Source organism: Ammospiza nelsoni, chromosome Z, assembly GCF_027579445.1.
Source record: "Ammospiza nelsoni isolate bAmmNel1 chromosome Z, bAmmNel1.pri, whole genome shotgun sequence".
Classification (NCBI taxonomy): Eukaryota; Metazoa; Chordata; class Aves; order Passeriformes; family Passerellidae; genus Ammospiza; species Ammospiza nelsoni.
In genome coordinates, this window is record NC_080669.1 from 71,008,860 (window position 1) to 71,030,429 (window position 21,570).

Sequence of the window (21,570 nt, forward strand, 5' to 3'; positions counted from 1 at the left end):
CTCTCTGGCATCCATGTCCATGACAGGAGGAGGAACAAAGTGCTTTAGGTGATTACCTAGCTACAGCCATGTGATGGTCATCTTTTTTCCTCCCTACTGACCTGCACCTTGTCTGTGGAAAGACTGTCCAAGACTGCAGACAGACTCAAAAGGCTCAAGTAAGGTAGAGAGGAAATGTCCCATGCCCCACCAGTATGGACTTGTGTCTCTGCTATTGGGAGCAAGTGGACCCCTTCAAGAGAGAGGGTACTGATGATGAGCAAACCTGTGATTTTTGTTGCATGATCATGGAGACAATGTGTGGAAGTGGGATGGAAAGTTCTCCTGAAGACTGCTTTTGCCATAAACCAAAGTAAGGTCAACTTACTGCCCAGGAAATTCAGTTAGGAATAAAATTCAGTTTAGGAATAAAATGACAGGATGGATGTCATCAAATTCCAATGGATGTGATCAACACATTAATACCTGTGATCCCAGCCAACCAGCAAGCAAGAAGCACAGGCTTTCCTAGGTGTTGTGGGTTTTTGAAGGATCTGGGTTTAGGATTACAGTCAGATTGAAAGTCCTCTCGATCAAGTGACCTGAAAGAAGAATGATTTTAAGTGGGGTCCTGAACAACAAGCTTTTGAAAAAATCAAACTGGAAGCTGATCATGCAACAGCTCTTGCACTGTCATGACAGGACAAGACATGAAAAATGTGCTCTACATTGCAGGTGGGGAGAATGGTCCTTTCTGGAGCCTCTGGAAAAGTGTATCTGGGGAGGCTCAAGGAACCCCTTGGGTTATGGAGTCAGAGATGTTCTTGATTGTGGAATGGTACTCCCCAGTGCAGTGCCCCACTGAGATTCTCCAAAACCACATGCCTCTCTCTCCCACTCCATCTTTCCCTCCCCCTTTCCACTGCAGTGGGGTGAAGCTGAGAACTGGAGACACAAAAGGCAAAAGATCATGGTTTGAGATAAGAACAATTTACTGGAAATAGCAATTTGATAAGAAAAAAGCAAACAGTAACAGCAACAATGTTAATTTAAAAAGCATACAAAAAAAAAAAGAGGAGTGATAATGCAGAAATGAAATACTCACTGCGGAACTTGTGACCCCAGCAGGGCCATCCTCAATGCTCTGTCCCTCTTGGGACTGGCACTATCTGAACGTGTCTCTGGCTTGAAACCAGCTCCCTCCACTACACATATTCAACCAGAAGTAATCCCTTCTCCCCACAAGAGAGAGAGACAGGCTCAACTCTGCCTCCAGCAAAGATGTGAGGTGCTAAAGAGTAACATCTGGGCCCTAGCCATGCACCATTGCAGCTACTGCAAGGAATTAACCCTGTCGCGGGCACAAGCAGGACAGGAATGCAAAGGATCTGAGGCCTGCTACACCCCAACTGAAAGAGACCCTGGCAGTTTATGAAGGAATTGGAGCTACTTCCAAAGTGATGTGCACAAAGCACAGCTCCTCCTGGCACCCTGACTGCCAGTGCTGGGCTGGATGATATTTGAAATCCTGTCATTTTATTCCTAAATGGGAAGCTGCTGTACTGGAGTCCCATGTGGCAAGCTGCTGAAGCTATCGAGGGACAAGATGGATCAAGTCAGGTTGCAGAGCTGAAAGCCATCCAGCTGGCTTTAGATACCACTGAATGAGAGAAATGGCCCGTGCTCTACCCCTCTATTGACCCATGAATGGTAGCAAATGCTCTGTAGGTGTGGCTTGAGTGGTAGAAAAATAAATAGGCAGTGCAGAGGTAAACCCATGTGGGCTGCTGAGCTCTGGAAAGACACCAGTGCCTGTGCAGAGAAACTGGCTGTAAAAACACATTGTGTAGATGCACACACCCCCAGGGGCTGGGCTGCTGAAGAACACAACAATGGACAGGTGGGTTGGGCTGCCAAGATTAAAGTGTCTTGGTTGGACCTGGGCTGGCATCATAAGTGTGGATTATTTCTGGCTCATTGCACCCATGACACCCCAGGTCAACAGGGAAGAGATGCAGCAATACAGATGGGCTCGTGAGTGAGGGGTGGATTTAATGATGGTCACTGCTTCCCAAGTGATCTATAACTGTGAAACATGCACTGTGATCAAGCAGGCCAAGTGGGTAAAGCCTCTGTGGTATGGGGGATGATGGGTAAAATATAAATATGGAGAGGCCTGGGAGATTGATTCCATAGATCCCTGGTTCAGACATCATATGGTATTGAGGGGGTATCAAATTCCCTGTCATGCACCAGCCTCTGGGAAAGTTGAATGATACAACAGACTGTTAAAACCACATTGAAAGCAATGGGTTGTAGGACCTTCAACCCATGTGGGATCTGCATTTAGGAAGGCCATCTGGCTGGCTAATTCCAGAGACTCTGCCAATTGAACTTGCCTTGCTCAATCAAAATGTTCACATACTATAGAAGGGGAGAAAAGGATAAGGTCTTCATGAAGAATATGTTTGGGAAGTCAGTTTGCATTAGCTTGTCTCAAGCAAAGGCAAACCCACCCATGGGAATGTTTTGTTCAATGACCTGGGTATGCTTGGGGGATAATGCAGAGGAACTGTGAAACAGGATGTGTACCTGAAGGGGATTTGATTTTTGAGTGACAACAGTCTGTAATGCCAAACTGTGTGTATATTTTTGGTTGCTGGATGACACTGGCACTGTGTGCCATAACTGCCATGGACAGTGAGTATGGACTGCTCCAGATACACTGGTCATGAGCTCGTGATGCAGCTTGCAACCACCCGACAGCACAGCAGCCCTCCTGCCCTAGAAGGCATCTAGGACAGAGAACCCACACTCATGGGCTCAATGAATGAACTCTACAGATATCTTGAAGGGATAGCCATTGACTATGATACCTAAGATATACTTAAGCTTGTGTGTCTGTATGTTTATATGTATATATATGTATAGATACACATGCATATGTGTGTGTATATGTATATGCATGTATGTAATTATAAGGCGTATGATTTGGTCATGACATAGATGGTATAGAATAAGAGGTGAAAAATGTCCCCATTCCTGCCAGGACAGAATTATTTTCTGCAGGAGCCAAGGGGGACATGGCTAGGATTTAGGGGTTATTCTCCACCACCTCATATCACTGCTGGGAGTGAGGGATTCTCTCTCTTCCAGGGAGTATCACAGAATATGCTGGGTTGGAAAGGATCCACAGTGAGCATTGAGCACTGAGAGGGCTATTCCTAAAGAGTCATACCATGTGCTCAAAGGTATGGGCTGGCATAGAGTGACAGAGGTAGTGGTTAGGTGTTGTCTATTGTTGAGGGGTTTCTGTGTGAAATATTCATTTCTTGTGCTTTTTATTATTAGTATTGTTGCTGTTACTGTTTGATCTCTTGTCTTGTTGATGTTTCCAGTAAATTGTTCTTATCCCATTCTGCAATCTTTACCTTATGTGTCTCCAGTTCTTCTCTCCAGTGCACTGCATGGAGAAGGGAAGGGAAGGGAAAGGGGTGAGTAAGTGAACAGTGTGTGGTTTGGAGATTCTCAGTGGGAGCATTAAAATGAGGATTACCATACCCAAACCATGACAATCTCCCTCAATACTGCTCTTCAATCCATGTATTTTGTGTATGCACTTTGCTGGCTTCCAAGGCTTAACATAAAGGTCACCCTGAAATTCTCCTCCTGGTTGTTGAGGATAATTCCTAGATCTTCCTTTAGTACTTAGAATAACCAGTGGTAATACTCATAGCAAACCTCAGTGTCCTTCAACATTCCTCTGAACTGGAACAGATCAGAACCTGCATTGCTCCGGTCAGAATTTCTGTATGGGACTTTCAAACAATTACAGAACCACTCAGAATCACATCATGGTTTGGATTGGAAGGGACTATTGAAGACTGTCCAGTTAAATCCCCCCAACTGTTATTAGTGTTCCTCAGATAGAGAACAAATTCTATACCCAACTAAACATATTTATGATATAATTCCATGTCACTTTGCTATTGTTGCAATTTCTTTCAACACAGCTAATTTTTACTGCATTCCATGTGAGACAGCTGCAGTATTTTTCTTTGCTGGAAGTTATTTGGGCCATTCACATGTAAATACTAAAGGTGTATGCAAATGAGTCTGATATAAAATAATTTCTGTATTTTTAATGTGAGGTGCTGCTGTGGCCGGCTGATTGGAGAGCACCCCGGAACAGAATGCAGCTGGCCTGTTTATCAGGCAGGCTCACAGAGCGATGGTGGAGAATGGTCTGTGCAAAAACACACAAAGATGAGTCCGACAGACGCGTTTGGTACAATCAATTTTCAAGATGGAGACCGCACATACCATGCCAAGGTAATAGGTGCTGTGTTTATATGTCTGACTTGTTTTTGCAATTTCAGCATAAGAAAAGAAAGGCAAACAAAGGCAAAGATTTGATTGGGTGCATCGCAGATTGACTGCCTTAAGAGGGCAGGGGAATCTAAAAGCAAAGCGGTTTAAAATGTGTGTATATATTTATGTTGAACTTCACTGTGGTTAGGGATACACTGTCTGTATTGCATTTTGCACATGCATTTTGGTGCTATCATGTCAGGGTAGTATGACAGCTCTAACCCTTCACAAATCTGCAGGACATTAATCCTTACAAGTTTGTAATGTGTTGTAGTTTCTTCTCCTGAAGAATTTAAAAGATGTTTATTTTACCCATTATTTTCCTTTTTAGTATATTAGACTTTCTTATGACAGCAGTTTGGATCAGCTGTTGCACCTGATGGTTAAAGAATGGCAGATGGAATTGCCAAAGCTAGTGATCTCTGTTCATGGAGGCATTCAAAATTTCAAGCTTCCCTCAAAGGTCAAGCAGGTTTTCAGCAAAGGGCTAGTGAAAGCAGCTGAGTCTACAGGAGCATGGATAATTACAGAAGGCATCAACAGCGGTAGTGTAATTATTTTTCTTTGTTTCACTTTTCCTTTTGGTGTTTTTTCCCTGCATAATAGCATGTAGGGTCAAAATAGAGTGAAATTATCTGAAAATTGGTGATATGTTAATACAAAATGAAGACTTTTTATATAAAGAGCAGCGCATAATTCAGAGAGAGGGATCATGTTAGTTTGCTGTTGACACACATTCTACATATTTTAATTAGAGCAGAGTATTCTGCATGTATTAAGAAACACTGCATATAGCCAGAACTTATTTGCAGTAAATTTATCTGCTTCTTTAAAATATTTGGGTTTTGTGGACTATGATTAGTATTTTTGAAACAATTTTCAAAGCTCAATTTAACTTGTGTTTTATAATTGATAAAGTTTTGAATCAGGATAATCCAATAATTAGCCTATTAGTAGCTGAAAATCTCTTTGGACTACTCTCAAAAACTCAGAGGGGTCAGTAAACTGTGGAACTGAAAGTTGTACTTCTTTAGCTGTTATTCAATCTGGTGATCTTACAGCAGAACTGTCCTGGGCATTTATGTAACTAATGAAGTTTTATGGGTGTGAAAAGCACCATTAGCAACATGTAAGAGTACTATTTATTAGAAATATATGCTGAATTTGAAGCAGTGGTACATTACACCCGAACTGTGTACATCAAATACACAAGTTGGGTACACCATTTTGGTTTTGGTTGAAACACAACTACAAATTATGTGATGTGAAAACTTTCTTGGTGTCCTGTAACAGGTCTCTGAATATGAAAAAAATTATAATTTGATTATCTGTTTAGGAGTGTCCAGGCACGTGGGGGATGCACTCAAAGGCCGTGCCTCACCACACCTGAGGAAGATCTGTGCTATTGGCATTCCTCCATGGGGTATCATTGAGAATCAGAGGGATCTCATTGGAAAAGATGTGAGTTGGATGCATTTTAATAACAAAAGCCTTCATGTTCATGGGATGTTAGAGCTTTCTTGCATACCTGATTATCTTGTGGATTAACTTCACTAATTTGATCTTTTTTTCACTATAATAGAGGATTAGGTTTTACTCAGCAACAGAATTTTGCATGGCATGTTGAGGCACTGAATTTTGCTTTTTATGTATAAATGAACAGCTTTAAAATACTTCTTTTCTTACAGGAAATTGCCATTCCTTTTTAAAATTTTGTAATTATGTAGGCAACTCTCTTGTAGTTGTATTTCTATATTAAGATTCAGAATGAACAGTCAGGTTAGCAATGTACACAAATAAGCTATTAATGTGTATTATTTTATTCACAGTCTATTTTATATTCACAAACTATGACTTTATGTGAGGGCATAATCTACTCAGGTGTCTAAAAGAACTTAAGTAGCAAGGTAAAATCATTCCTGATAAATGTTACCTCATGTATTATTAATGGGAATACAACCCAGGTAAACTATGCCATGATGTTCCAGCTGCTGCAAAGAATGCCAGGCAGTGACTCTAAGGGTTGCAAACCCAATCAGAAGTGTTTCCCATGGTATTATCTATGGATTTGTTGCTGTTAAGAATCAAATGTTTGAGTAGCTCTAAAAGCATGATGAAGAATTCTGAACAGCCACACTGTGATGAAGAAATATATGCAAGTGAGGAAACATAAATTGTGCTATTTTGTTGGTTTCTTTGAGGACATTTTTATTTTGGTTTTCTCAGGTAGTTTGCCTGTACCAGACTCTTGGTAACCCACTCAGCAAGCTGAGTACGCTCAACAGCATGCATTCTCATTTTCTAATGGCAGATGATGGGACAGTAGGCAAGTATGGGAATGAAATGATGCTCAGGAGGAATTTGGAGAAGTACATGTCACTTCAAAAAATACACACAAGTGAGTATTGCTGTGGCATATCTGCTTTATGACAGAAAAACCTACCCTAAAAGATGGGGAGGTACTTTACCTTTCATGTTATGTATTGTACATCTTGATTTGCCATAGCTTTCATTGAGGTCAAATGTCATTAATTGTATATGTCTTGAACTCTAAAACTCAGGAAAATGAAAAGGACAGCATTTTTATACAGCATTATGCATATGGATGAACTTACAAATGAGTTTCTCAGTTGTAGAGACATCTAAATGACTCAGATTATTTAGAAAATATTGAGCATTTGCTCACAGTTTTACATGGTCGCTATTTCACCACTAGACACTTGTCCAGCATTTTGTGAGATGGAAAGATGGTTACATTCAGTGGTATTCAAATCCTTTTTACCATGTTAACTACTTTTGCCCTCATCATGCCTCTCTATTGCAAGTCTATGACCTCCTCAAGTACAGCAATGAAGAGTGGTTGAAGAAGCAAAACCTTTAGCCAATGTTTGACAGATTGCATTGCTTCCACTGTTTATTTATAGAGTAAAGAAGTTACAGTAAAGAAATAATTAAATAAATATTTATTACATAGACAATTATTTCCTTTTATGCATTTATTGTACAAATTATTTGTGGAAGTGCACTCTTACCTAGTCATTCAAATCTTGAGGTATGTTAAAAAGGCATTAGTATTATGATGTTGATGTTGCCTCCTTTATCTGCTTACATAATAGAATTGACAAACTTAGAAACCAACCCAATTTTGAACATGTTCGTGTATAGAGCTTTTTACTTGGACTCTTTTATTTTCTTAGTATGAGCTTTTGCAAGTCAGGCTTTCACTTTCATTTCTATTGCATTGTACTTGAAATTCTTTTCTGTTTGTTTAAAAAACCTGCCCTGCTGATGTAACACTGGGAAGAGTCTCTGAAGAAATACCTGATTACTTTTCTATGTCTGTAGGTAAATATGTGGCTGTTGAACATGTTTCAATTGCCCTTGCATGTGACAGCTATTATAAAGGGAAGAGGGATATTTAGAAGGATGTTCTTTCTTCCTGATGGTTTCAGTTTTTTCAGTAGTTTTTCATGATCTTTTTTGGTCGAGTTGAAGAAGTTTTCTGAAAGTCTTAAAAGATGTAAGTGAAATGACAGATGGTGAAGGAATGGTTTCCTCTCCATGTTGAACCACGTATAAGTGTTTTTTCCCCAGTGTTTTGACTTTTGGGTGTGTGACTGAGATTTGTTTGTAACTGGTTAGGTGTGTTTTGAAACAGGAATGGGCCAAGGTGTTCCCATGGTCGGGCTGGTGCTGGAAGGAGGCCCCAGTGTGATCCTGATGGTGTGGGAGTACGTGAGGGCCAGCCCAGCTGTGCCGGTGGTGGTCTACGAGGGCACTGGCAGAGCTGCAGATATCCTGGCCTTTGCCCACAAGCACACGGGGGACACGGGGTGAGTAGTGGCACCATGCTCCTCCTCTCTGGCCTGCCGTGCTACGGCAAACCCCTGCCTCAATTCTCAAACTGGGATCATTTCTAATGCTTCTGGTAATGATGCCCCTCTGGTCTTTTGCCAGTTTTAACTTCTGTGGTAAGAGAATGGAGTTTCTTTCTTCCCTGCCTCAAACTAGTGCTGAGATTATTATTCTGCCAAATTTGCTATGGCTTTTTTTAAGAGAGAAAACTGCATGTAGCTACTCTGAGTTATGAAATTTCTCACCTTTGGTGAGACACACTCATGGACTACCCCCAGAGTATTTGCTATTGTTTCAGCTCAGCCTTGTCTCTAGCTATCAATATTCTGTCTGTGGGCTTGGATTTGGATTGTACAAAACTTTTGAGACTAGAGCTGGGGTTCACTGCTGTAGAAGCCTCAGGCTGGAGTAGAAGGAAGACTATGTTTCTTCATCTTTGGTTTTGGGTTACTCAATGGTAGCCCAGATTTGTCACCTTTGTTGAGGTGTCTGTGTCACCACCAGTCCAGTCTCAGCTGCAGACTCTATTGAACCTGCCCTGGTGAAAATTCTGCATCCAAACTGGACATAAAAATATATGTTTGTACAGCAAATTAATATTATATGTAAAAGTTTTTCAAAGTCAAAGAGCTTTTTAAATAAAAAATTGAATTTTAAAGAGGTGCCCTGTGTTCACTCCCATTTAAGAAAATGGGAGTGAACATAGGGCACCTCTTTAAAATTTAATAAACTTCATATCCTAATTGTTTACTTATTGTCTTTCATGAATATACTTTTGGATATGTGGTACTTACCCCTAGTGTGTTTGAGAACTTTTTTCTTCACTTGCTTTTCCCCCTATATTTATGATATTTTAAAAAAATTCCTTCCATTAAAAACAAAGACAATGTGAATGGAAAGGTTAACATAAAGACAAAAATGAGGAAAAATGGGAGAGACATGAAGTCAAATGAGTAAATGGTAAGGAATTTCATTTTATGTCTATTTTTATTTCTTTATTGAAAGAAATAAAAATCACTTTCAGTAATTTTTAGCTCTATGTTCACAGAAAATCCTTTGAAAATTGTTAATTTACTCATGTGTTGTATTTTCAACAGTAAATATGTATGTCAGAACAAATGTGTATGTGAATAATAATTTATATTATGGGACAACTTTTCTTTGTGCTGAATAACAGATTAAGTCAACAGGGAAGTAGAAGAAAAAGAAATTTCTCTTAAGTTTCAGCTTTCCTGAAGAGCCATTTGGGTGGGTAAGAAATATCTAAAATAGAATTGTCATTGATTATATGTCTGTTTTCCAGGGATCTGTGCCCTCAGGTGAAGGAGGAGATCTTAATGATGATTCAGAACATATTTAGGTTGGAACAGAAGAAGTCCAGTCGTCTATTTCATGTCTTGATGGAATGCATGAAACACAGAGAGTCTGTGAGTAGGACTCATGTGCTGAGTTTAGCAGGTCTTCATTTCCTGTTACCCTTTTTGTTCTTTCTCTGGTGGGCTGGCATAGGCAAAGGTGTTATATCTAAGATAAAGATAACACAGTTGTGTCTGTGGCAATTTCTATATTGAATAGCTCTACAGAGCTCATTTAGTTAACTTATCAGGTTTCAGTTTCAAACATTGTTAATAAAATAAGAGCCTTTCTGATTTTAATAAAAGACCAAATATCTTTGTTTTCACAAGAAAGATCAAGCAATTAGTAAATTTTTCTTCTCCACTAGAGTCTTATTTACAATTTAGAAAGGTTTCCTTCCATTCTCCTTCTCACAAGAGAATTGTGCTAGAACTTGTCTCTGAAACACCGCTGGTAACTGGAAATCCCCTCCCTCCCTCCAGTTGCTGGCCATGCGCTTGAGTAAACCATATTGGCTGCCACCAGTCACCATCTTATTTTCCATGTGACTTAGCGTAGTTTCCAGGAGCATCTGCTCCATGTTTGTGCTGAAACTGATAGGCCTGTAGTTCCCTAGGTCTTTCTTTTTAGCCTTTTAAAAAATCGTAGTTTTGTTTCCCCTTTTCCAGTTACTTTACCTCTGTTACAACATTTCAAATATGATGAAGTTCCCAGTATTTAAACAAATAATGATAATTGGACTAATAATCACTAAAATGGGTACTACCCAGTACATTTTTAGTATTTTTTGTATTACTTTATTCGAGTGTCTGTTTTCTAGTTGAGAACTGAGTGAATATCAGCAAAGTTGCATTTGTACATTTATCAGGTTTAGAGGTTAATCAAAAGGAAACAAACTCATGTCGACTCTTGCAGTAGGTTTATTCCAATTTTCCTGGGGTGCCATTGCATTAAAAACCAAAATGGTGCCCTTTCCGTCTGAAGCAAAGGAAAATTGTGTCCTGACCCTTGCCATTGTTTGTGTTGAAATGTGTATGATTTAATCTACCACAGCCCATACAAAGGAGAAATAACTACAGACTTCTCTGCCTCACCTCAAACAGTGTACTTCTGCAATTCTAACAGATAACCATATTTGATGCCGAGTCAGAAGACGAGCAGGACATTGATTTGGCAATTCTGACAGCACTCTTGAAAGGTATTGAAAAATACGACCTGTTTTTATCTGACATGCAGGCTCACTGACTTATCTTTACAAAGTAAGGGAGTAACTTAAATATGTGGAAACTGATAAATCCTTGCTGCCTCCTAGGTACGAATATATCTGCTTCAGATCAGCTAGATTTGGCATTGGCCTGGAACCAGCTAGATATTGCCAAGAAACACATACTTGTTTATGGACAACACTGGAAGGTACTATTACCCGCTCTTTCTCACCATATCTTTACACTTTTTTTTGGTGACAAATTTTTAATGATTTGCATTTGTCAAGCTTTAATTAATCGTTTGAAGACTGGACTCAGTCTTGTGTAGTCTGCTTCAATATTGGAGGAGCATTACCCTTAAAATAGTGAAGTATTCAACTATGCAGTGCGTCAGATCGCATTTGTTTTTTCAGGGAAGAGATGATATCCTAAGGTTGGTTTTGCTGTGAGCTTTTCCAAGTAGTTTCAGTTTCATTCTGGGTATGCATTTTTCAAGCCTGTGTTGGCAGTCAGTGGTGCTTAGGGATATGTCATTGTAGCTTAGAATACTCTTTTCTCCAAAGATATAAACCCCAAAAGGGTTTTGCATCTGTTTTCCTAGCTCTAGACAGAAATACAGAAATCCCAGCGTAAATCACCAGGTAAAAAAAAAAGTAATGTCATTATTTTAGATGTAGTTTCTTAGGAATAGCTGTAATGAGAGAGTTATGATCCAATTATAAGAGATGTCTCTACTCAATTTAAGGTGTAGAAGTGACCATACTCAATAGTAGAGATTCAACACACTCAACAGTGAGTGTGAGGTATGAGAAGGGGACAGAGAAAGAGAGTGAGAGAGAGAGGGGTTGAACAGAAGATACTACCACAGGGATTCCTGCAGTGTCCTGTTGGTTATTCTTCACCCTGGTCTTCAGAGGTGTGGTGCCTGAGCTGTCCTTCTGGAAGCACCACTTTTACAGAGTTTAAGTACCAGATACTCACAAGATGTGCTGTTCCCATATGGGAAATCCCATTCCCATTACTTGAGTTGGTATGCAGATAAGCACTTGCTTCCTTTCTCACAGTTTGCCACAGTGAGAATTTTTGTCCAGATGCTAACCAAACCTTTACCTCCCTTAGGCATGGAATTAACTCTTTCCTGCTGTGCCATCTGTGCTTATCTCAGGTTCTGTTGTGGTGGCTTATCTTATCAGGACCGTGTTTTGGGACAACTAAGTGCATTTTTAGGTCCTTGCAGAAGGCAAGCCAGGATTTAGACTTGCATGTGTATGAAAGAACATACAGTAGCAATTAAATTAATTAATTATTTAATTAAATTTAAATTATGGTTTTCAAATTTTCGTATGTAACCCAGTACTTAAATATAACCCTCCATAAATGAGTTTTTTTGATACATAAGAAGATTTTTGTAGGTGACAAATATAAAACTCTATGTGCCTCAACACATTTTTCCCACTTGTTATATGAATTAATATTTTCTTCAAGAAATAAAATGGTCCGAGAAGTACTTTCCAGAAGTACTCTTTCATTCCCTGCCAAGAATTACAAGGTTGATTTTTGATTTTTTTTTTCAGTCCCCAGTGTGTTTTCTTCTTTAAAATGTAAATTTTGAAAAATGGGCAGTTGTGTGTATTTGAGTGGCCATAGCTGGTTGTTTGCTGCAACAAGAGACCTGATTTTTTTAATCACCAGACCATATTTTTTTGTGGTGCATAAGGCTGAATATATGGAGGACTATGCCTGGGATGTCTACAATTGAAGATCCATGAATTAAAGACAGGATATTGGAAAAAAATTATGAATGAGAAGTGTTATCAACTGTTGGAACAGGATCCTCAGGGATGTGTTGAGTAATCAACCACAGAACTACTTAAAAGACATAGATGTGGCATTAAGGATAGGGTTTAGTGGTGGATTTGTCAGTGTTAGCTTTGCTGATTGACTTGATGATCTAAAGATCTTTTCCCAATTAAGTTATTCTATGATTCTGTGCGGGGGGGAAATAACATTCTTCTGATTCCTACCTCCTCAACACAGAAGGGATTAGGGACTGATTGAGCAGTTCAGCCTCTTTACTCTTGCTTTTCCAAGGTGAATATCAATTTGGTTTTTCCATATTTTTAACAATATTTCCTGCTCTTCTGTGTACTTGAATATTCAGATGTAAAAGTTATCTTTTGGGATAGGTAGATCAGCACTCAATATTCTCATTTAGATATTTAGGGAAAAATTATTATTTTACATATTGTTCTATATTAACTAAAGGATAAATCTTAATAGGCTGTATGCCTTTTTAAAATGTTACTAACTGGTTTATATTAATTATATTAATTATATTAATTAATTATAATTATATTAACTGGTTAAAATGTAACTATCTGGTTTATATTAATGATTGCAGAAGATAGGTCCATTAAAACTTTCTTCCACCTGTCACTGCCAAAATTCTGATTTCTCCCTACAAAGTAACTACCTTGCTTCCAGTTATTCTGCTGTGTTTTTTCATGTTGTTATTATTGTACTTCTGTTATATTTGCCCTTAAGAAGTCCTAATTCTATTGATATGCCATACTTTGACAACTTGGTTTTTTAACAATTTGCATATTTCATATCTACTGTCTATGTTTCTGATGTCCAAAGGGCTGATTTCAACTGTACTTCAGTTCTCTGGAAACTCTTAGGTGAATACCACAGGGTCCTGACAATTTGCCACTCCCACTTCATGGATGGTTTCTATAATCTTTTCTGCTGATACTTCAGTTTGACACAGTTCCTCAGATTTTTCTGCCATAAAGAACAGCTTTGATAGGTGACTTTCCCAGCCTGTTTGGTAAGCAGTAGGACAACAGATTAGTTTGCTGTGTCTACAATAGCCTTAAGTGTTTCTTTTATACCTGGTCATCCTCTGTCCTTACAGGTCCACTGGCAGTCCCCCTACTCCCACTCCTCTGCTTCTGATATGTTTGAAAAAAGCCAATATATCTGTTCATATCTATTTCAGTACAAAGTTTAGCACTATTTTGAATGAAAAGCCATTGTGTTCTCCCATTCATGTAAGATTTAAAGATCTCACAATAAACAAGCCTCACATCTCTTACTTCTTCTCCAAGCAAAAATTGGTATGACATATATACCTGAATGCTTTTCCTTTTTAGGTAGGGAAAAACCGCAAAATTTTTCCTGCACTGAAAAGAAAAAAAAAAAAAGAAAGAAAACATACAAGAATGGTTTTAAAGCTTGCCTTTAACTTAGTTGCTTTCTTGCTTAAAGTGAAGCAACCCTCTGACTGTCATGGTACTGCCAGACCTGCAATTGTCAGCTTCTCCAGTTTCTGCTAAGTTATTGTGGTTGTGTGTTCAAATTTTGAGTTACATATTTAGGGGCAGTTTTTTGGTGATTGTCTGGGTACTCCTATAATATTTCTGTTTACTTAGGTGTTGGAAACATGTATAATTATGCGCATGTTGTGGCCATTTCTTTTTAGAAAGAAGTTTAGAAGGTTATAACCAGCTGTGGTTGTGTTTCTGTTTAAGTGTCAACTCTACCTCAAATACCAAAGAACACCATTCTAATAGTTATCAATGGGCTGCTGACCTCTTCAGACACACTGCCAGCTCAAGGACTGTTAGAAGAAATTTAATGCAAGAATGGCCAGTCATTCTCAGATATTTCTGGAAAAAACCCAATAAGGATTTTTTTAGGATCAGTGGAAAAATTTTCTTTTTATGTGGAAGAATTCTGTAACATTTATTAGTCATCTTTTAAAATAATGTCTGTCAAACCTCAATACAGACATTGAATGTAATATTTTCAATTTAGCACTAGCACCTGCCCTGTTAGTGCTCCAGCCTCCTCATTCTGCTCATCCCATGGTGTTTCCTGTGCATATGTGTTCTGTAGAAAAACTTTATGTGGATTTAAACAAACCTTGTATGTCTAACTCCTTTGCCACTTTGCATGTATAAGCCCTGCTGAGCTGTGTTCAAATGCCATGAGTAGAGTACTTCCACCATTTGGACACTGCTTGTGGGTAGATCTCTGCTTCATGTTTCCTCTGAGGGAGTTTATTCTAACACATATTCTCTCTCATATTTGAAAGAAAATTTGCATTAAAGAACTTGCAGTTCTAGAGAGACTTCTCTAGGGCACTTTGAAATAGCTTTTGTCATGTGTCAAAAAAAAAAAAAGAAAAAGGCTTCCCTCCATGCCCTGCAATATCCTATTTTATCTTCTGAACTGAATTACAGAGTAGAGAATGTATTATCAGAGTCTGGTCATGAAGCAACATTTGTAGAAGTCTCTAGAGATGTTGGGTTTATGGAAACTGTTTTCCTTCCCCTCTATTGGCATTTTACACAGATGTTTCCTCCAGCATTTTTTTCTTTCGTACTCGCGCTTTAAATATACATAGAGACAAGTCACTGTGGTGGAGAGATTACTAGCTCCAAGAATGTTTTATTTATTTCCAAAAGTAATTTTCTAATATTTTCCTTCAACTCTGCCCACTTGGAGGTTGGTGCCTTGGAAAGGGCAATGCTGGATGCTTTAGTCATGGATCGTGTGGATTTTGTTAAACTGTTAATAGAACACGGAGTAAACATGCACCGTTTTCTTACCGTATCTCGTTTGGAAGAACTCTACAATACAGTGAGTATTTGAAATCTCAGTGTACCACTTTAGATATGAAAGCCTGGAAACAATGCTGTTTTACTTAAGGGGTGTGATGATTAGGCCACGTTTTTATGAAGGCCTTTTGGGGAAAAAAGAAAAAAAGGAAAATTAATTGGTTTTGGTTATTTTTGATTGGTTTGGTTATTTTTGATTTGATGCAGGGGTTTGAGAATGGTGTATCAGGTTGTTGTTTTTGACTCACTGTCACTAGCTTGAGTACTCATTGGAAGCTGGTAAGAAATATGTTCAGATTTTAATCTGATATGTAATACATGCTTACCTTGCTGAAAGTGATATGTTGTTTAGACCAAAGCTATATCAGCTTCTTTCTAGAATAAGTCAAGATTTAAAGTAGTGGAGGTGTTGCTGATTGGTTTTGAAGTTTTTTTTAAAAGATTTGGGGGTAGAGTGGGGAGAGTTTGAATCACAGTAGTTTATTTTGTAGATTTTTTTAAGCTGCTGTATTAATTATGTTATGTTATGTTATGTTATGTTATGTTATGTTATGTTTCTTATATATATTATATGTATTGATTTTCTAGTGTAGAGTGACATGTTTGTTTACTGTCTTTTCTATTCACACCACAGAAACAAGGACCATCAAATCTGCTTTTACACCATCTAGTTCGAGATGTGAAACAGGTAATAGACATAGGGAAGGCTGAGGACAAAAATGCTAGATTAATACTTCAGTGTCCACTGGCAAGCTGCCATTAGATAATACAGGGGAATTTTCGTAATAGAAGTGACAGTTTCATTACTGCAGTATCTGCTAAATGGTTTAATCTTAATTCCACTGACCCCTAAGCAATTAACCAATATACTGCTGCTGAGGCTCCCAAGGTCCTGTACCTTAATTTCAAAGCCTAGTAGTTCACCCACATCAGACTGTCTCATGTTACTAAATTGACATTTTGAAGTGATAGTACAAAAGGATTAGTGAATTAATGCAGTGCTTCTGCTCCTTGCTTTAAGGTTTTCTATTTTTTCCCCCAACGTTAAGGTCTTTCCTTGTCAGAGCAGTAATGAAAAGATATTGTGACATGAGATAATATTTGGATGTGCTGCATTGCCTAGGAGAACAGAAGGTGGCAGTGGATGACTACTGCATGGAGCACTGGTTCCATTAGTGATTTAGTAGCAGCCTTGTTATTTAGATACATCATTAATTTATTTCACAATTCTGCTATTGTTCCTCACAGCACTGCTTAGCCAGAAAGGGATGAGCTGATTTTTATGCATCTAGACTTCAGCACAGGAGATTCCTAGATCCGAGTCTAGACTAATTGGCTAATTCTTTCCAGGGTGTGATTGCTAAGATGAAATAGCAAGTCTGACTATTTGCAGAGTTCTGTTGGGTTTTTGGTGTTGTTTTGCTACTGTAGGTCATTTTCAATCCCATTTATGATTTGTTAGATAGATGTAGGGTATCCTGGTCTCCCAAACAAACTGTTTTCTGTGCTTTTCCATACTGATAAACATATTCAAGATCTATTTTATGTTATAAATCTGGATTCTATAGGTTGAAAGGTCTAAATCTTGAAAAAGCATTGAGCTTCTCCAGGCTGAGAAAATTCTCTTGTTCATTGAAGTGATTGATATGATCACATCTCTAAAATTAATATATTCATATATATATATGTCTTTATATCTTAGGACACTGGGAAAACCCAGTGTGTGATCTAATAAGAAGCTTTTGGCACCTGACATACAGTAATGGAATTAATGTAAAAAATATCTGCACAATTTCAAAGCTAAATTTGGGGCCTGCAAACAGGTCTAATTGCTGAAAAGCCTTATTTACCTGAGCTTCTGTAAGTTCACAAAAGTGTTCTGTGAATGGGTTTTGCAGTTGCAGTCTGATTAAACATGGTGACACTGTAGTTGGGGCAGTCAACAGAGTGATGTGACCCTGTATTTTAGAATATTTTCTGTTACTGTGAACAGCTTTGATGCTGCTGCAATTGAATGAAGATACATGCAGTCTGCTCTGATGATGTAAAAGATAGGGATTAGTGCAGAGAGAAATATCTACAAGCTTAGGTATTCAAAAATACTTGCCTAACTTTCAGTGACCTGGGGCTAAGTGGCCTTAGTTGACTGTACTGAGGTTTGCTACTGAAGTATATTGAAAAAACAGCCCAATGAAGAAAAAGACTTTTCACAGTCTGAAAGGCTTATACTGCCAGGAATGCATAACATCTCTGATCCCATTTAAATACAGGCTCATTTTTCACTTCAAAAAGTTGCAGTTGAGGTTTTACCAATAAGTTTTAAAATCTGCTTGGAAGTGAATTTATTCTTCAGAGAATTTGTCACAAACCTTGGGTCTTGGAAGGACAGTGGAAGTAAGATGGGCACTGGTGCTTTAAGCAGAAGAGGTGAGATACTCAGAAGGTAGAGCTAGTGCACGTACTGCTGTTGGCCTAGTTGTCAAGGCAGTCTTGAGCCTCAACAGGCTATTTCCAGTGTCTAGGAATTATGACTCTGCTTCAGCTTAAATACATGCTTCAGCTACTTCTTCAATTTTAGTTAATCAAAGTGCTTGATCGTACCATGCTAATTTTCTCTTGTGAGAAGGTTTTTATCTGTACCTCTGCTGTTGGTCCTTGTCCTGAAGAACTGTTACCCTCACTGTTGGATGCAGCTGACCTTGTGAACATTGCAAAATATGCAATGTGGGTACAGTGAACTGCAGGAATCACATTTTCCCCTCTTTTCTAGAAGAGTTCCATATGCCTAATGAATGTGTACACTTCCTTGACACATTTATCCAGACATTCCCTTACAATAGGAGGGCTATAACATGGTTGAATGTTGCACATAACAGCACAATGAAATGTTTGTGACGTTTGGTGTTTCAGAATAGCCTTTCTTTGGATTACAAGATATCACTGATTGACATTGGACTGGTGATAGAATACCTCCTTGGTGAAGCTTATCAGAGCAGCTACACAAGGAAGCATTTCCGAATTCTCTACAATGATCTCTACAGAAAACACAAGGTAGCTTCTTCCAAAACACTGGTTACCAAGAAAAGCCAAAATGTGACACCTGAAAATAGCTATGTTGTCATCCTGGTTTGTCTGAGGAGTATCATGTAAATATGTGCCATGCTTGTCTGTTTGAGAACTGTAGAGAGGTTGCAAATAAAAGAGAGAAATCCTCAAGAGTATTGGTGGTTGTTAAATTATTTTTTAGTTTAGTAAATTTACCTTTGTGTCCAGTATCTGGGTTGCGTTTTGTCTATCAATAAGGTATGACAAGACTGTGCCAACTACCGTTTTCTTTTTTGAAACAGTTACATATCTATTTCTTGCAGCTTGAACTGCCTCATGGAAATACTAAATTCCACGTGTCTTGAAGTAGATTTAGGGCAGATTTAACCCTGTTGGTTTCCCAAAATCAGTAGGTTAAAACCAGCTAAACTTCTCAATAAATTACTTGAAAGTCATTCCCAACATTGCAGAAGGTATAGGTTTACTGCATAAAAATGACCCTCAGTTTTTGAAGTAAAACTGGACATTTAAGTACTTTCATGTGTTAAAAAACAAACAAAAAAACCCTCCCATCCCCATGAAATCTTTCCATGACTAAGAGAAAAACCTCATCATTATCAGGGAAAATGAGAAGAAGTAATGGAACCTGTAACTTGGAGTGACTAGAAACAGGGAGACGGAGCTTTCTGTGTGTCACTAGTTTTTAGCATAACGCTTTAAAAAGATGTGAGCAGTTCTAACACTTTTTGCTCCTTCCTAATGAAATATGACCTTAACAGTGATAGGTGAAACCATATAATCATATCATTAGAAATTGTTGGGAAGAGCATTAGGGATTCAGCTGTTAACATCCTTCCCTCTTAGCCAACACTGAACAAAATTTGCCGAGATGCTGGACGAGCTATCTTCCAAAGGAAATTATCAGCAAAAAGTTCAGAGAGTTCTGTCTTTCAAACAGCTTATGGCACATTTTATAAAGGTTGGCACTCAGAAGAGCATCCAGACTGGACGATTCCATCTATTGAAACCCTGCTTGTTGCATTTCGTGGATGCTATGAGTGGAAAATCATTATTTTGAATTCAGAGACTCAGAAAAATATTTATTTGTTAACTGAAATGTGAAACAGGCCATTTTTTCCCTTGATGGTATAAGTTTCAGTGGTAGTTATGGTGATTTTTGACTCACTGGTTTTTGAATAACATCAATTTCTACATGCACTATTTTAGTCAGCAAGTACCAGAAAAGTTTATTTCTAATTTGTATTTCTCCTCTTATGTTTTATGGTTTGCTTTTGGATCTAGAGAGTAGTCTCCAGCTTGCCTCAAAGCCTGTCTCATGCTTTTCGTCAGAGTAATCAGATGGATAGTGGCATGGGATCCAGTGAAAGTACTTTGCATTCTCAGTTCTTCAGGACTGCACAGCCTTACAAATACAAGGTAATATAATTGCTTATTCTAGGCTTTGCTTAGGAAATATCAGGCTGTTAATAATTTTATTGACAAATTTTAGACATGCTGGTCAGGCTCTTAGTTTTTATAATTCTACTTAAATTGCAGTGGAAACAATGCTTTACTGCTCACAAAGTACAAATCTTGCCATTTTATTGGTGAAACCAAGCTCAGACTCTATGATAATTTTTAACTTCCATCCTTTAGTTGCTAAGGGCTTTAATTCACTGACATGTAGTATCACCAAATATCTGAGTATCAAGCATGTGTGAAAATTCTTCTGAATTTGGAAGAAACATAGGAGTTTTCTGACTTTCCTAATGTTTTCCCATGATTGGCTTATTGAGGTGTTATAGTAAGACTGTTAAGAAGAAAAACATTCAGAGAAAGAATGATAGAAGAGCAAAGATGTGCTTTAATATTAGCTTTAATATCTATCTGTCTGTCTATCTATCTATCTGACAAAACATTAAAGTGATATGGATTTAAATGGCTGTGTTGGAATTGGTCAGAGCCAAAAAGAACCCATGATAACACTGAGACTTCCTCACTTAGGTCAGTAAGATACTTTTCCCTGTACTATTCACCAAGAAATACCCAGATGTGAAAGTATAGCAAATGTGGCAGACAGAGAAAATAATCTTTAAGGATCTAAGGTATTTAATTCAGTCTACTGTGTACTTTTTCTTTTATCATGACACATATAAAAGCATGGGGAGTAAAAGCATGGGGAATCATGGTGTTTGGAGAGTGCCCAACACTATGGAAAGGGAAGTTATGAAAGGCATGGATGCAGAGCAAGGTGTATTTTTCCTTCATAAACGTTACCGGCTTCTTAGCATTGGTAATCTGAACATAGTCCTAGCTGTGGTTTATGACTTAAATGTATATAGCTATCAAATAATTCTCTACTTGCAATTCAGATTTGCCTGCAGTTTTATTTTCATGAATCTGAACCTCAGCAATTCACTGGGATTTTCTTTGTGTTTTTTTTCCCTTCTTTTGTTTTTTTACAAATTTATAGGAAAGATCCAGCCCTTTCCCAAAGTATAAGAAGAAATTAAAAGAGGATGTAAACTGCACAGAGAATTATGAGTCAACTGGCTTCATCTACCCGTATAATGACCTCCTGGTTTGGGCAGTATTAATGAAAAGACAGAAGATGGCTATGTTCTTCTGGCAGCATGGAGAGGAAGCCATGGTCAAAGCTGTTGTTGCTTGTAAACTCTACAGAGCAATGGCACATGAAGCTAAACAGAGCAACATGGTGGATGACACTTCAGAAGAACTCAAGAAGTATTCAAAGTATGAGTTCTGCCTTCATTTCATTTAAAGTTCTCTGGTGATGAGAATTGTTAGAGACTGCCCTAATCCACTAAGAGTTAGTAAAGTTAGTGATGCTGTGGTTTATGGAGTATAAAAAAAGTACTTTCAGATACTCACTATTAATACTATATAATGGATCTATGTACAGGTGTGTAATGTTGAGAGTTAAAGGAAAACTATTTGCATATGACCTGAATGCATATTTGAAAATATAGGTGAGTAATGTATAGTTCATTATCTGCTAAATGGTCAGGTGAAAGACTGAAATTTCCTTTGCAGCTTTTCTTCCAGTTCAATTTGTTAAAAAGCCATATAGCACATAGGTCTGCCCTGTTCAAATTTATAGCAAGTAGTAATGA

The 21,570-nt window shown here is 38.2% G+C and overlaps 1 protein-coding gene across 1 annotated transcript in view; it reads left to right on the forward strand.

The window, feature by feature from the left end:
• Positions 1–21,570, forward strand: part of TRPM6 (transient receptor potential cation channel subfamily M member 6) — an 87,204-nt gene that overhangs the window by 18,562 nt on the left and 47,072 nt on the right. The window contains exons 4-16 of the mRNA XM_059493103.1: positions 4,131–4,311; positions 4,682–4,895; positions 5,687–5,811; positions 6,577–6,748; positions 8,009–8,183; positions 9,509–9,632; positions 10,687–10,759; positions 10,874–10,974; positions 15,279–15,413; positions 16,026–16,079; positions 18,302–18,442; positions 19,739–19,873; positions 20,910–21,190. Of these exons, the coding sequence (XP_059349086.1) occupies positions 4,131–4,311; positions 4,682–4,895; positions 5,687–5,811; positions 6,577–6,748; positions 8,009–8,183; positions 9,509–9,632; positions 10,687–10,759; positions 10,874–10,974; positions 15,279–15,413; positions 16,026–16,079; positions 18,302–18,442; positions 19,739–19,873; positions 20,910–21,190 (1,911 nt within the window). The remainder of the gene's footprint in view (positions 1–4,130; positions 4,312–4,681; positions 4,896–5,686; positions 5,812–6,576; positions 6,749–8,008; positions 8,184–9,508; positions 9,633–10,686; positions 10,760–10,873; positions 10,975–15,278; positions 15,414–16,025; positions 16,080–18,301; positions 18,443–19,738; positions 19,874–20,909; positions 21,191–21,570) is intronic.